Source organism: Stigmatopora argus, chromosome 5 (genome assembly GCF_051989625.1).
Source record: "Stigmatopora argus isolate UIUO_Sarg chromosome 5, RoL_Sarg_1.0, whole genome shotgun sequence".
Classification (NCBI taxonomy): domain Eukaryota; kingdom Metazoa; phylum Chordata; class Actinopteri; order Syngnathiformes; family Syngnathidae; genus Stigmatopora; species Stigmatopora argus.
The window spans coordinates 12,228,128-12,245,582 of record NC_135391.1 but is presented as its reverse complement, the minus strand read 5'-3'; the positions used below and the strand labels follow the sequence as shown (position 1 = coordinate 12,245,582).

Here is a 17,455-nt window from a genome sequence, read left to right as displayed (position 1 = left end):
CTGTTACAGTTCAGTGTTTGAGTTGTTCAATCAACATCATACAAATTTCAGGTCAGACATTAAATAATGAGTGGCAGAATATTAAGAAATGTGACCTGACCAATGTACTTTTTAACCACTACTTTAGAAAAATCCCATGTTTACTCCCCTCAAGCACAAAAAATAGGTGACAACAAAGAATAGCTATTGCTTCCTGTGCATATTTTTAAAGCATCTTCCTTTGCTTTGTTGTAGGTGCGTGGAAATCATTGCCAAGGAGGGGAGGAGCCTGAAGGAGCTCTATCTGGTCTCCTGTAAAATCACCGACCATGGTAAGTCTCTTTCACACACCATCCCTCAGTTGCCGCTGGCCTCCGACATCATTATCGTAACCATTATTACCCGCCGACACTGCCATTATTCAGGGTTCATTTTTATTTTTACAGCTTGGCCCGCGTGAGGCTCGCAAACTGTAAAATTATGATTGAAAAGTTTTATGCATGATAGTGTCAGATCTCCTCTGTGGTCCTCCTACTTACTTCCCAGTGCAGTTGCAGCATCAAACTTTACGGTGCAGTTTTTGAAATTAAAATTTGAATTACTGAGGACGCTTTCGCTGTAAGTCCATACATCCTTTTGTAAAAAGTAATGTATGGCAATTTTAATATATTTTAAAGTCATGCCCGTGGTTTGAGAACAGTTTAGTGCTTAAGGGTTGAGTTAAATATTTGGTTGTGAGCCTAAACAGGATATCTACGGAATTCTTTAGAAAGCTAGTTTTCTTGCCCGTCCCTTCACACTGTCAGTGGATTTTTATTACTTCATTTTCTTCATCATTTTGCGTAGAAAAAAAACACTTGAAAATGCTAAATTAAGACAAATGAAGTAATTTTATTTGTGCAAGAATAAACAAAAACACCATTGCCATTCATGGCTATTTGAATTGAATGGAATTGAATGCTTTTATTGTCATTATTTGTGCAGTTAAATTAGCTCTGCTCCCTGTCAATGTTACAGGGGTATTTGAATGTTTTGTAGTCCAGTGTAACATGATTAGTAGTAGTTATTTTAATGTTCTATCCATCCAAATAGAAAACTGGCAGGCTGGCATTACCATTTCACTGTAGGGAAGTATAGAACAACAGTGTGATTGTCTACACTAGACAAGCTGAGCTAAGGAGGATGTTGTTAAGGAAGTGTTTTTTATTTGCTTTTGCATTGTAAAACTGCACGGCATCCTACTGCATTCCATGAATACTACATCATATTCACATGGACTTACAGCATCATTGGAACGCAGCTCGAAACTGAACTCTGGTCATGTCCACACAAATCTGTAATATGTCTGTCTTGTGCGTGTTACCATGGCAATAATCACCTTGGTCTCCCTATTGTTGTCACATGAAGTGCTTTTCGATTCCCACACATAGTCCTCTGCACTAGGCTCACTTGAACTTATGAGCCAAACTATGAAAAGTGCTACAAAAAGAAAGACTGACACATTTCCTAATTACCTTTGCCTCGATCCCCATTTGGTATCCTGTCTATATCAATGCCAGAAGAATTAAATCTGGTATGAAATTAGAGAACTGATTTTTTTTCTTCAAATTTTTATTCTGCAGTAATTATTGACAATGGCGGAATGAAGAAATGTACCACACTAGAAGTATATATATGAAAATGTCTTCTAGTTCAGCCCATTATCGAACACATTTGGGATGCCTTTATAGATCCTAATGTGTCTCGCCCATAGCACTAAATTCAAAGCATGAAGCAACTGTACAGCATTGTGATATTTACTCTTTTGGGAATGGGTATTATGTGCAATAATTCCTACATTACCTCGTAGAGGAGGTGTTTGTTGCATCATACATGTATGCCACAGGGTGGGGACCATCATGATTACTCGACAATCCTGTGACTGGTGTGAGTTACCGTGGCAATCATCACTTTGGCCTCCCTGAACGTGAACCTCCAATCACGTGGGCGTATGTCTTGTGTGGGTTGATAAATGACTCCCACATCCTTAAAGTACATTAAACCCAAAGCAGCATCCACTGCCACGTTCTTTCTTTTCTCTTTTTTTGTCTCTAATCCTTTAGAGCAAGATAAATTGGTGAAATCTGATCTTTTATAGCCAATGACCCTCCTGGCCCTCCAATAAAGCCTTCTTAGTGTTTTGCATGTCCATCCACAATAGTAAAGCTTGCTTTTATAGGCACCACTAAAATGATTGGTTGGCTTCCTGCTTCTTCCTCTGATAAATTGAATAACAGAAATGAGATTTTACATCTGCCAAGCTGCTCCCTGCCTGTTTGCCCCCTTCTACGCCACACTCATCTCCTGTGCTAATTATTTTTATTAATGGACTCACTGAGTGCACAAGCCTCTTTCATTTTTTGTATTCTTAGCTTCTACTTCCTGTGTGATCTTGAAGACAAACATGGAGAACTTGTTAGATGACGCCAGCAGAATACTACGAAACATGTAATTTTAGCCTCACCGCAGATGGTTCTTAGCCGTTATATCGCAACGAATAAATGGAAAAGTCAAGACAGAGCCTTTTTTGGGAGGTAATGATCTTGCTAAAAGCCCTATTAGTGCCATGAAAACAGTCTTCCTATATCCTCGCCCCCATTTATCAAAAGCATGCAGACCAATTAGCATGAACACAACTCCTTTTTTTTCCTTTTCTTCTTTTTCTTCCTCTGGCAATCTAGGCACCCTTGTTAAACACATGCACTCCAGGATTTAAGTCTTATAAATCTTGCTACTTCTCAAAAGTTCTCTCTAATTTCCTTGATGTTTCTCACTTCAAAAATACTACGCAATGACTAAGCTCTTTTTCTGCAATAGATATACAGCACTAATTACACAGTGCCCATACATTCAGACTGTATTTTATAATTATAATAACAAGCAGCCAATTCCGAACACGTGTCATAATGACATTTTTGTAGGTCTTAATCAGCTACATAAATCTATAAAGTCAATCTGTAGACATCACCATTATGAAAACGCAATATTTTCTAAAACGCTTGATTGTCGTCTTGACACTCTACTCCCCAAATTTCAGTGTGATTTGGTCAACATGTATTCCTTTAAATAAAAAAAAGTTAAAAATAAAAAACTTTTCGACGTTCAATGTAGAGAAGGACATTTTCCAACAGATATTTTAAATCTTTTAAGCTTTATCATAATTCAAGTTTGGGATTTTGTGGACAATGTAAAGAGGAGTCAATATGTATTTCCTTTTTGATAGCAAAGGACATTTGAAATGTTCTTCTCTGCCACTATCATTTAGGTTTAAGATTATGATTTTAAACACATTTATTGTGCCTGAGCTTGCAATGGTCCAGACATATGATGCCTGAACCCTAAACAAAAAAAATAAAAAAACATACCTATCATTGTTTTGTCTAGACACCCAATGATTTTTTTGAGGGAGGGTGCATTGTATTGGGGCCTTTTTGTGAGTAAGAAAACTGATTATGATGAGAAAACCTGCGACCCTACACATACAGAGATTCACTATGTACATCCAGTTTATCTGGAACCACTACAGTATTACACTCAATTGTTTGTATGACTAGCATTCACTAGCCTTCTCGTGTGTGCACAAGTTCTGCGTCTCAGCACACTTATCTTTTCCATGGTTGCCCACCTGCTTTATTCAAGGACAAAAAGAGAGGCCTCACAACCTCTCTTCTTTACATATGGTAATACCTTTTCATACGCATGGCTGCCGACAACCTCTTACGTTGTCAGTCGTGGCCTCTTATGTACATTTGTGTGAATACAAGATGGAGTGAGGCACCTGTGGGAGACCTGATGAATAAAAAAAAGAAAAGAAATTGCTAGACTATTCAGAAAGTAGGAATAATTCCACAATCTCTGTAAGACAAAGTCCTTTTGAATGCTTTTCCATTTTTCATATTTATATAACAGTGATACAACAACCATCTGGAGCCTATAAAATTACAGGATTCACCTTTCAATCTGAGGTCTTTCTCGTTTAGAAAGGATATTGTTACAACACAGTTGAACTGGATTCTTGTGATCTTCCATATCATCCATTCTCGAAAGGGTTTCGGGGGTTGCTAGAACCTAACCCAGCTGTCTTTGGGCGAAAGGCAGACTACACCCTAGAATGGTCGCCAGTCAGTCGTAGGACACACAGAGACAAATGACCATCTGCACTCCCAATCATACCGCCACCAGAGGGAATTGAGCCCCCGCCAGCCCGCACCGAAGTCAGGCAAGTGAATCTCTACACCACGAGGCGGTATCTTTGCATTTTAGTGCTGTAAAAACAAGCGGATCTACGATTTTTTTATGAGACATATCGACTTTCATGTCTCTGAACAAACCTTTTGTGGACACATCACACATATGGAGAATAAACAGATAAAATAAATTAGCAAAGAGGAATTTTTAAGTGAGCTTTAACTTTTCAGCTTTTTTTGTCACAATTAAATCACATTTCAAGCCAGGTCACATTTCTCAAATTGCAGAATTCATTAATGGCTACACTAAAGCATCAAGTGGCTTACACGTAAAGATGTTTGTGCTTGAAATCCATTGGAAGCCTGGATTTAGAGTAAAAGAATTGAGCTAGTCCACCCCTGCTCAAGTGTATTATAAGTCAACTTCCATAGGCTTCCGTGTGACTGGTTCAGATATAGTTCTCATTTCCTTACATCAGCCTGTGTGGTGCTATTTGCACATGGGTGAGCAGTGCCAAGAGGTGGAAATTGAATTAGTTTCCATATATTGTCCTCAGTGCTTTTCACTCCAACCCTAGCTTTCTCAGCTTCATGCACTGTTTGCATTTTGTCTGTGTCTGTGGGGTGGGGGTTTATCGGGTGGATTGGTTTGAGGCTCGAGCTGACCGCCATCTTACTAGTCACACACGTTCTACTGTTTTCCCTCATTACATTTAGGAGGTTCACCTTTGCACATAAGTACAGATTTTATGTGGTTTACTCTTGATAAGAGGGGCTTCTGATTCCTTATAACGAATATAGCCGTGCATGCAATGTAAAAGAACATGTGCCTACACATTGCTCGAGGATGGAAAATATGATTTTAATTTTGAAGGCCTCTCTTTCAACAGGCCGCAGGTGTGTCTGTCAGGGGGCTTGCATAATATGTCTCAATTTGTCCTTTACATGCTGTCTTCTGCTTTGCTCACTAACTTCCATTGAGCTGCTAATAACAGTGAGCTGTAAAAGTGTGCCTGTGGGACTAAAATAACATGAGTATGTATCTGGTAATGTTGCCAATAAGTTGTCTGTTTTGTTTATGGAAGTGAAGCAGCACATCACATTTGTGTGTGTGTGTTTTCTGATTAATTCCTGCAGCTTCACGCACTCGGATGTGATCCATGCCTCCGAGGAGCCTGCAGGCAGGTGTAAAACTGCCATAATGACTTTGAGCTTTCTCTGGGTGTCGGTGGTAATGTCCTTATTCTACTTTTTTTTTCTACAACACCATCTCACACTCTCATGCCCCAGCCCCTCCTTTTTCTCAGGTGTGAATGGAGCTGTCCACCAGGTTACGGAAATTCTCATGTTTTTGTGACCACATTTAAGAGTGTTTAATAGTTAAATAACCTCATTCCTTGTTCTATTTATAAAGATATATCTATATATCTATCGATATACATATATGTATACATACAAATATAGATATCTATCTAGATACACATCTATATCATTCTAAACCTATCTTAACCAACTGTTTTAGAGTAATAATAAACAGACAAGACATGAAACATTGCTGCTCCCAAAGTGCAGTAGTAAGACACTAAACACTTAAAAATAATTTAGAAATCACCTTTGTACAAAAGTCATTCATTACTTGATTTTTGCTAACTGGTAAAGTTGTTCCATTTTCTGTTAAATTGAAAACTTTCTTTCCCGAAGGTCACCCTTTGCCTCATTTTTCTACATGTGTAGAAATTTGCGAGATAATACCCTCACTAATCCCTTTCAAGGTCAGCGCTTGTATTGGGTGATTATCCCCCACTGTTTATTCATAAATCCTGCTGATGCCATTTCCTGACCATTGACCTGTCATTTACAGTCTATTGTTGCCTTGTTTTTACTCCACCTTGGAAGCCTCTGTCCACATGAGCATCCTCCTCTTTATCTCAGTGGGATTCCCCCTGCTTACAGGAAGATTACTGTAGGATTTAAATGCAAAGCATATATCTACTTAAAGGGCACTTTTCATTTTTCTGCTCCTAATCTCATCTTTCATCACCTCTCCTTGCGCACTTGTCATCACCTTGTGGAAAGTAGCTTTTTGACTATTTTCCTCTCACGTTGCGCCTCTGTGCCAGTTCTCACTGTTAGTTTGACAGAGGAGCTTTAAATCATTCAGGTGACTTGGCAGTGGCAATAATGCACACCACATCAGAGCTGTTTGAATATCTTAGCTCATGACTCTTAAATGTGTCGAAGCAGTAGCTCTGGCAACCAGCCCAGTGTCAAACAGCATGCCACTCATTATTTGTTCAATGGCCTGTGTTTGTCTATGCACATGATACATGGCTTTTGGAAATTGCTTCTCTTTAAACATAACACAGCGGGGGTCTGCTGTTTTGTTGCAATTATTATTTACTGAAAGCTGTATGTCTGCTAAACTGTCAGCAAGTTGACATTTGCGCCTTGATGCCAAAATCATTGTTCTTCCTAAGAATTATTTCCAGCATAGTGACTGTTTCTTTGAGATTTATATTGACAATTAATAATGAATGGTTACTATATCAATAATTATGTATCCATTATAAGATGGGAACATTTAATTTTATGTGAGTCGAAAATCTACGTTCTTATCCTTCAGTTGTGGTCCCAAATGGTGCGTCATGACCAAAAGAATAAGATCTCTGAAAAATGTGACCAAATAATTTTCCTGCACCAATTTATGTCACAATATCTATGCCACAATATAATACTTAATATTTGGTGAAAACCCATACAGCAATTATGGCAACTTTAACCTGCTGGCTTTATTTTTATTGACATTACACTGACCTGCCACAAATGCTGGCGCTCGAAGTTCGCCTTGTAAGTATAAGCGCTATAAAGAAAATAAATGGATTCAATGACATGGGCAGCACGCCCCTAAATTTATACATCATGATACTCTGTTTGGAAAATGAAGGAATGTATGTAGGTTTTAAGGGCGTGGTGAGAATTATTTATTTATTTTATTGCTTAGAACTTTAATATTGACAGGTAGGTAAACAGTGTTGAGGCAAATACTTCAATTCAATTAATGTTGTTCCTGAAAACCTTTCAAGCGGACTTTCTAAAAGGGCTGCAGGGCCACATTATTTGTTGGGTTTTCCTTAATTACTCTGTGTTCAACTTAATTGTTAGCTATAATAAGATATATTCTCTTCCAGCCTGGCATTTAAACAATGTTCTAATTTATATATTGAATTATTTAAAATTTAAAGGGCAGTATTGTTGTTTCCTAAAGCCTACTTTCTTAAATGTGTCTTTCAAATCAATCACCTTGTTGTATTATTTGACGGTAACATAGAGTTGAGTTGATTTCCTGCTAATTTATCCATCTCATTTTGCTCCTCCACCTTGGCCATCTTTTTGGAGGTCCCCTCCTCATTTCACCTTTACATATTCTAATCCTTCTTTCTGCTCTCCTGCTGTCTTCGCTCCTTGTGTTATCAGTGTGTCCGGTAAAGCTTCATTTACAGAGCAGCCCTAATCAGATGTGTACCAGTGGATGGCAGTTTGTAAGAGCAGCATGCAGCCTGGTAGATAGGACATCTTATCAGACGGGGTGTACGTCTTAAGCTCTCAATTATATGCCTGACGCACAAATGCACTGCAGAGGCAAATGCATGCATGGTTTCATACTCGTTCCATGGCTTATAATGGTGTTCCTTGTTCCTCTCAATGTGCATGTATTTTGTAACTCAATCAAGCGTAGCACCCCAGTGTGTTTTTTTTTTCTTTTAAGAGACCTCAACATAAAATCTCAAATAAAATGTGACATTTTTCAAATGCAATGTTGTGCCCAGATACGATATTTGATGTTAAAATAAAATAAAAAATGGCTTTTTACATTTATATAATATCAAAAATTGAATCATATTGTTTTGAGTATCAATTTCATCTTGAAAAGTTTCTACATGCATCACTGCACCATTTCTCTATACGCTGGCTGATATAAAGCTATAAAGCGGAAGCACCAATCAATTTGTTAGTTTGTCTCTCGTGTATCTTAAAAAATAAATTAAAATAAAATAAAATAAATAATTTTAAAATAAAATATACATATATATATATATATATATATATATATATATATATATATAAAACTTGTTTTCACACTACTATATATTTGTTTATTTGTCACAATTAGATTACAAGCAAAAATTTTATAATCCTACATTATAAATCAGCTGAGTGAGTATAAGTCGCACTAACCAAAGAATGCACATTGAAAGGGTAAAAAAAAAATACAAGCTGGATTGGAGTAAAAGTTCCATTTTGGGGGACAGATTTTTAATTTTACAGAAACGATGAAAAAAATTAGATGTTAAAGTAATAGTATAATGGGGAACAACAGATATAATAGGCACCTGTTAATGTAAAATTAACCATTTAGTTTTTTCTTTATTATTATTATTTTTATTATTATAACTATAGCATAAAACCACAACATACAAAGCCGTTGGTGGTCAATGTGGGGAACAAATATGAAATAATACATAGTTGAAGTTGCAGGCCCAGTGAAACTATGAAAAATTAAAACAAGGCAGTGCACATAATGAACTGTGACAATAAACATTCCATGGTAACTGTCACTAACTTTATTTTTGAATTGCCATAAGCCGAAGCTCAACTGTGAGTATGCATATAATCAGACGTTTGTACAATTGCACTGATGGCTAGCAGGGGGTTGTCAGTGTGTTTAAATTCAAAATAGCAATTGAAGTGCCCTGAACAATATTTCTAGCTTTGTTGAAGCAATGGGGGTGCATTCCTGTTTTGTTTGAACTGAGTTGATTTTATTGCCACCCTACAGTGCTTCCTTCAAACTTTTGCTACCAAAGTCACTGAGAGAAATGTGCAATGAAATCGTGCTGTTGAGCACATTATAATATTTCAGTGTTCCAAAACACTACCATAGGAACGAGTTGTTATTGTTTTTTTCGTTTGTCATTTCTAGTTGAAGTACAATGAAAACATTTGTGCAAATAGGAGTTTCATCTAATTGAAAATGATGAGATAATCATGTATAGCTTTAGGCTTCATAGCAACGCATCTGTTAACTCTATTGACCATAGCCTGAAAGTTATCCTTGTACCTCAGGGGCGGAAAAAAAATGTCAACACATCAGATTTTATATCAACAGACTGGCCAAAATGTATTCATAAAGATCAATTTCAATATAATCTTTAGGCTCACATGCCACTTGTGTCATATTGTGTTTACCAGTTTCGTTTTGAAAATAATGTCAGACTGCTTTGCTAAAGAAACATTTTTTGTTTCGTTAACCCTCTGAGTAATCTACCCAAAATGCACCCTCCATTACACAAAGACTTCCTTTCAGTGCTTCCAGTTTGGCAGGAAAACAGCTATTATAAGGTCAATGTTACCTTTATTATTTCTTATTAGTGGACGTAAGACCTCATGGGAGTTGTTACATAAATTCACACTGAAATGGCAATTGGCATCCTGCCTCATGGAACGAAAATGCTCCCTGGGGAGCTCGGGTCAACATTGACTTTGTGTATTTGTGTTTATTGTTTGGACTGAAGTGAGAACAAGTCAAAAGCCAGACAGAGTTCCATCCCTGACATTGGATTTCTGGCGCTCGATCATCTGTGACGGTGGATACGCATTTTTCTTGTCTTAAAAAAATATATATTTTTGAGAAGAGAGGGCCCTCAGGATTGATTCGAGTGGCTCTCCATTCTCTATAGCTGCGTTGCGCCATGGGTTGTCCACAAAGGGGCCCCGGTATCCGACTCCAGTGTGGCATTTTGTAAACACCTCCTCTATCTTCTGAGCACAATAAGAACTGTCTAAGTGGCCTTGTCTCCTGGTGAACACAATCAATGCAGTCTGCATATGTACAAATATACAATCACTCCCAGGCTTTCTCTTCCCTGCCATCAGACATAGTGTTCGAATGGAGTGGCAATGGCTTTATAGTGTATTCATAGAATGAATTTGAATTGGATTATTATAAGTTAAAAAATATTATAATAGGTCTGCATTATACTTTGTTTTATGATGACTTGATGAATTGATCATGTATTGGTGGAGCAAGTTGTTTTATAGTGATCATCCACTGAGATAGTTAAAAAAAGATTTCCTAAAGATGATCTTCAGTAAATGTGAATATTGTTGTGAATATATTTGTAAAAATGGGTGGATGAAATAAACTGTTATTTATATCTTAATGTGTAAGGCCAAAAATATACTTGAGACCTAATTGCTTTGAATGTGGCCGGTGAACCAAAACCTGTTTGACACAGCTGGTTTATAATGTGCTTTTCACAAAACATGCATTCCTTTTATTAAGACTACAGTTTCTCCAGCGACCAGAAACAGTTCAATGAAGTCTCTTAATTAACATGCTCACCGATTAGAATGTCATGTTTTAGAATGGGCAGCAATCTGTCATCCTGTCTCTCCCACTCACAAACACGCGCATGCACAGATTTCCCTGCCAGTAACTTAATAGCTCTTTTCACCTGCACTTAGCAATGGAATATGGTTTGTGCATACCAAGTGTGTAGAACAAAACATGGAGTTTTATATATATACACACACAATACCGCTAATGACTGAAAATAATTGGAAATCTTATTATATATATATGTATATATATATATATATGTATATATGTATATATATATATATATATATATATATATATATATATATAAGACTTCCAATTGTTTTCAGTCATTAGCGGTATTGTTGCCTAAATTCTGTAAACAAAGCCACTTTTAAAAGACAGTTCTTGCAGTTTTTTTTACCCCATTTATACAGTAGAACCATGTACATGCCGTAATAAATACAATAAAATCTGTATCTATTGTTTCGATATGGTAGCATTTGATGTCTGGCTCAAGTGTGTTGTGATTGTTCTTGTAAAGAAGAAAAGGCCATCTTTAGTATTCAGCTGACATTTTCTGTGTGCCAGGAAACACTTCTGATATGGTATTTGAGAAGAGATTGCTTTCATCCACCTTTTGCTTTGCTTTTACTACGGGGAGCAAAGTGTCAGGAATCACCTGATCGCTACTTTCTAGTGGTTCTTAAGACACTTTCAAATAAACTGAAAGCTGTTTAGCCATGACCCTTTCTCCAGGCAAATGTCCTTAAAGTGCTACATGCTACGAAAGTGCTTATACTTTTCGCATAGGCAACTTGTAGTATGCTTGATACATTACAGTCAGGATAGAGGTGCTATAAATTGATTGCATTCCATGATATGCCTTGCAATTTGCAATAATAGATCCAGGTATTGCACAGTACTGCAAATGGCTGGCAACCAATTCAGTTTGTACTCTGCCTACTTTGTGTAATTGGCTAGGATAGGCTCCAGCACCCCTGCAACCCTCATGAAGATAAGCACCCTGAGAAATGAAAGAATGAATATGCTACATTGGTGGGGATTTTTCTGATTAAATTGGACCATCATAATTCTCTTTCAATCCAAACATGTTTTTATTGTAATTTGTGAGTGGTTTTATGAGAAGTCGTGAGGCCATAAAAAAACATTGAACATGGGTTTTTTTCCACGTTTTTCTTTTTTCTATTACATGTTAACTATGGACTTAACCACCGACATCTAATATACTGCATGGCTTCTAGAGGTCCCTCTCATTTATCAGTTGTATTAATCGGCACTTCAATAGCTAATTATCATTCCATGTTCCCAAGGCCCTTTCCATGGACAGCCCCCCAGTTCGGTTGTGTTTGAGCAGCCAGTGGAAGACGTGAAGGATGGTGACTGACAGACCAGGGACAGGGTGACAAACAAGCTCCATCTTGAGCACTCGCTATTGATTTCAGCTCAGAGGTCTCTGCTTGAAATGGCAGCAGTCAGGGTCAGTCAGTAGTCTCTGCCAGTGCCTAGTGGGCTGTTAGCCTGGAAAGAGAGACCGGAGAGAAGACAATTTTAGCATCATGGTCAGTTGCAAGCTGGGATGTGACGCAGGTGCAATGCACCTCTTGTGTGATAGTCGGTGGACTGGGTGAACTAATTTTGGCTGCTGATAATCATTCACTTGATCTCACTGGGTATGCAAGGTTGCTTAAGATATGTATTAGTCAGCGTCTGAAATTACTATCATTGCTTTTGTGAGACTGAAACCAAACAACTTCCGGTTCACTTCACCTAAAAATAAGCAACAAAACTACTTTAATCTCACCATATTACAGCTTTTCTATCATAATAGTACAGTTTTAATCTTATAATATTACAAGTGTGACTTTGTTCTTGTAATGTTACATCTTTAATCTCAGAATATTTTGAATTTTATTGTAGTTTTTTTATTTATTTATTTGTTTGGACTTTTGTTGACTGGATGTCAAAAGTCGCGGCTCCACCAACTAAAGTAGCATGAATGAAAATAACATATGCTTGGATGCTTTCTCGTTTAACCTAGCCTAGGAACCCAATGCTCAAAATTACTATATCGATTACTCAGTACTGGCATCGGTGTACCTAGTGCCCCACAATTTTCATAGCATTTCATTCCAAAGCTAAAATTATTTTCGATGAAGAATGAAAGAAATTGAATTTCTTAAAGTCTCAGCATGGCAGGTCTTGATTCCTGTTATCAGAAGGACTGCTTGCTGGAAGGCATCCTCTCAGGTTTTATGAGATTGTCCTTTCCGTTGTGCTTTAAACTCCTAGAAATGTTCTTATATAAAAGCTGGTGTTCACTCTAATGAAAGTGGCTACTGAAATTCATTCCAACATATTTGAAGTGAGGATGGTATGTCTTTATGTAGAAGCTGCTTTTATTACATATTGGACAGATGCCATAACTGTCTTCATCGTAGTATCCCATGGGCCAGGATTATGCATCATTATTTGGAGGAGTAGGAGTGTTCCGAATTTTATCTACTTTAATGCTTAGCAGATGAAAATAAATTGAGCTCTCTGATGTATACTATCGTTAATGATTCAAGCCCCATCCAACTAACACTGGCATTAACTTATTTCCTAACCTATTATCTGTCATTGATTAGCCACTCTTCAAGCCATTTAGATATCAAGTTCCTCTGGATTACATTTTGTACAGTTTACCTCTCTTCCATCTGTTTTTTGTCATTGTGATTGATATAAAGTACCATTATCCAAGTTATTACTGCTTCCCATTAACAAAAGTTAACCTCTCCCAAAGAAAAGGCTTTTGTTGTTTGAATTTTAATTCCAGTTATACTTCCTTCAATGTGAAATTAATAATTAAAATTTTCACCAATATATAGTCTGGCGGTCAAATGTATGTTGTCAAATAAATATGTGGTTTCTTTAACAAATTAGTCAATGTGTGAAAGAGGCGTTGGAAAGATTGAGAAAAACCAACAACAGATTAAAGCCACAGGAAGTAAACTAGGTTAACTAGATCTGTGCACAAGGTTGAATGAATTCAGATTTGTTCTAGTCGACCCTATAGTGATGGGTGTTGAGTTGATATCAACGAATAGGCACATTGGTAGTGTTGTTGTAACAGTCAGGAACTGTCCATACCCATGTGATGGGAGGAGGGACAATGTTTATTCTTTTACACTTAAACGTTTCATTTTTGGCATAAAGAGAACATTAATCGACTATGGCTTTGCCTTCAAGAGGACATCAATCGACTATGGCTTTGCTTTCAAGAGGACATTGATCGGTTATGGCTTTTTTTTCGTTCTTTCGGGTGTGTATGTGTGTCTCGGTGTGTTAAAAGCATGTTAAGAGTAGGTATTTTTGTTGTTACAGGACATGCTTTGATCAATTTGCTGACCACTCAAAGTGGCTTGTCAGCTTGCCTTAAGGTGGCGTGATAGCTATATGAGAATCAGGCTTTGCAATATGTCTTACAAGAAATTGGGGTTCTTGGCCATGTACAGGTCAATTGTTTCTCATTTATAGTGAAAGTGGTCAGAGAGCCACTGGGATGCCTTCGGCCTCCTCATGAAGAAATTGAGGGTGCATTCAGTCATGTTTGATATGCTTTATTTATTGGGCTAATTTTGAAGCAGCACTGGAGTTGTCTGTATCCGTGTCAGTGGGGGTTATTTTACAGTCTAAACTGTGGAAGAATAAAAAAATGCATTCCTCTTGAAAGACTATCGATCTTGTTGTATTATTATTCTATTGTGTATTGTAGGTGACTGTGCAACAACACTCCTGTTTATATACAAACATTCCCAAGTCATTTGATGACTCAATTTGATTTGAGTTATCGCATCTGCACTATATACCATGTAAAAGGCTGGATGCTCTTTCAACACAGGGTGGACACAGATGATTGAAAATTAATGAAGCTCCCCATGATTTGTCTTTTAACATACTGTAACAAATGACATTTCATGTATTCTGAGTGTTAATGGGCTGAATCTATTTTTTTCAACACTGTATTTTCAGTGTTCTTTCTAAATGCATCGCTCAATACACGGCCAGGGATTGAGATGATGTTATAGTTTGTTCAATTATTTTGGCATGTTCTATGCTGTGACATTGGTAAAACATGAGAAAACCGCAGTGAAAGTTTTGCATTGTTTTTTTTTTATGCTGCAATACTTAGCATTGGGCATGTTGCTCCTATGTTATTATTTGTTATCAAGTTTCAACCTGACTCAATCAGGACAGATTCTTATAGTGTGTGGCACCCTAGATTTCTAAATCATGTAGTGGAAACATGACATTGTCATATCCTTAAAGCACCTACCCGGTTGTTTTTTTTCTGCCAAACAAATACCTTCTGATTTAAGTCTGGACTACATGTCCATATGTGATTAATTTACCTCAAGGTACTAGTATATGGTCTTATTTTAAAGGGGTGATTGGCATAAAGATGAGAATGAGTAAAATCCTCTCAAAATAGCTTTGTAGTTTCTATGTATGTGCGAGATTAAAGACATGCTCCCTAGATGCCATCTTATTCTTTTAATTGGACCGGTTATTTTCTAAACAGCTTCTAACCAACTTAAAGCTTGTTAAAAAGAACGTGTGTTTTCAAAAACCTGCACTATATCCTCATGATGTTGCTGCTTGCCAAGGTTATGTTCTTACATTATTTAACAATAATGGGAACTGACCCTATTTAAAAGTAAGATAGATGAGTCTCTCTTATAAGGGTCAATACAGGTTAAATGAAGTTTCCTCTCTTTGAAAATATATCCTACTTCACTAATTGCACTATTATTCCAACAACGCCCTGTGTTCTACACATATGATTGGTATTCAACCTTCACCATGACACAGACCATGACATGTGCGCACTGGGTGAAGCTTTGTCATGTTTATAAAATGAGTCCTTGGGTTTTCTTTTCTTCCTTTGATTATTAAGTGACTTCATGTCTTGTATTTTCTGTTTTCACGACAGTAATTAGAAAACAAGCGCAAAAAAAAATTGCAACATGGATGTGACAAAAGTGAAGGCATGTCAGATTGACAACCTCTGATATTGTTAGAATGAATGGTATACAATTGTTCTAGTCTGTACAGAGCACAGGAAAGGGGAAAGCCAAGCGGCTGTACATACAAGTGCTGGTGAGATTTGAAATGCGTTGCTTATATTTTATATGACAATTTACAATGGCAAGCACGGTACTCACGCTTTTGCAATGAAATCACTGTTTTTCCACCGCACTGGTCCATTTTTCACTGCAACGAATTGCCCCCGACAGGCCAACGGCCAGGCCAGCATTTCACAAAATGTAAAAGGTCTGGCACAAATGAGGTCTGACCTTATCAATACCAGGACCCATCCATCTAAACGCAGACCACCTGTCGGCTGGTGATACACGGTTGCTCACAACCTCAGTGCCCCCCGACACCTCCCACCCCTGCCTTCGACACTCCCTTCTAACTCCTCGTTGCTGAGCTATTCAGTCATATACACTTTTTTTCCTGGATTCTTTATGCTGAAAAGTAGACTCAATTGAGCTCCACTTGATTGTTTGTCTATCCACCCATCATCTGCCATATATCAGACTCCACTTGATTTTGCCTCTTATCTCTTGTGATAGATTGACCTGCATGCCTCCTATTGAATGTGGCAGGTTTTCAATTATATGGATTGCTTCAAGGGATGTTTGTGTCTGCATGTGTGTGTGCATGTGAGGTGGTGGGTTGGGTCAAATATCTTATCATTTTCCTCTAGTGTCATGCTTAGTCATCCCTATCTTGCTAACATTTTAGGAATTAATATTTCTACCAGCAATTAAATCTTAATTTACTTTAGTTGTAATGAATTAAATGAGCAAATACCGAGCTTCACCTTCCATGCGAAACTGAATTCTGTCTGAGATTGGATCAGTTTCTTACCTTTGTACCCAACATCCCCGCTTTAAACTAATTTCATTTCATTTTGTTACCCTTTGCCATCCCCTCACTTTCATTCAACAATTCCACCTGGGTTATTTCCTGTGGGATCCAGTTTAAAATTACATCCATCATACATAGATCACAGCGTGACAGCGCCTACACACTACTTACTATTTATTGGAGAGACTGCATGTGCGTAAGCATGTAAAAACATTGCTTTACATTCTTGAGAGACCAAGAGACCACGAACAATGGTAACTGGAATTTCTTCTGGGAAGGAACACAAGCATAGACCTTAGAATCACATTACAGCAAAAGCAGTCCACCCTAATGAGCAGTCGTATCTCTTAATAATTTTGATTCAGAGGTTGTCAAATTCCTTGCTGATTGCACAGTAATAATTCATATCCCTTTTTTATAACAGTGCATACTTTTTGTACTTCTTATATTCCACCAACTTAATAAATGAGTCCCCTTACTTTGGCCATATCTTTTTTTTTCTTTCCAAGTTTAATTTAGAAATTCTATCAAGGAGCAGAAATGTGATGTGTACCTTTGCTGGTGGATGAGAGAGAATTATGGAGAAGTATAGAAGTTTGACAAAAATAAATAAAATGGTAAATAAATCTTACGAATCGTTAAACTATGTTTAAGTAGTTGAATAAATTAGATGTCCACCTAGTTTCTAAACCACTTGGCTTTTAGTATTCTAGGCTAGTACCAGAATTTCAGCATTTTTTTCTTCAACGAATTATGCTTTGTTTTGTTATGTTATGTTTTTAAATCACTTGCGTTTGCCTGAAAAGAAAAAAAACCACAAACTCTGACATCAAACTGCTATATGCGTGATGCCATCCTTATTGGTATATTGCAGCTGAACTGATGGGAGCCTGGCTAAGGCTCCAGGCACTCCCCTTAGGAGCGAAGAACA

The 17,455-nt window shown here is 37.4% G+C and overlaps 1 protein-coding gene across 3 annotated transcripts in view; it reads left to right on the top strand.

Annotated features, from left to right (window-relative positions):
- fbxl17 (F-box and leucine-rich repeat protein 17) overlaps positions 1 to 17,455 on the top strand; it is a 168,709-nt gene that overhangs the window by 112,511 nt on the left and 38,743 nt on the right. For all 3 annotated transcript variants that reach the window (XM_077601249.1, XM_077601248.1, XM_077601247.1), the window contains one exon: positions 235 to 311. In XM_077601249.1, the coding sequence (XP_077457375.1) occupies positions 235 to 311 (77 nt within the window). The remainder of the gene's footprint in view (positions 1 to 234; positions 312 to 17,455) is intronic.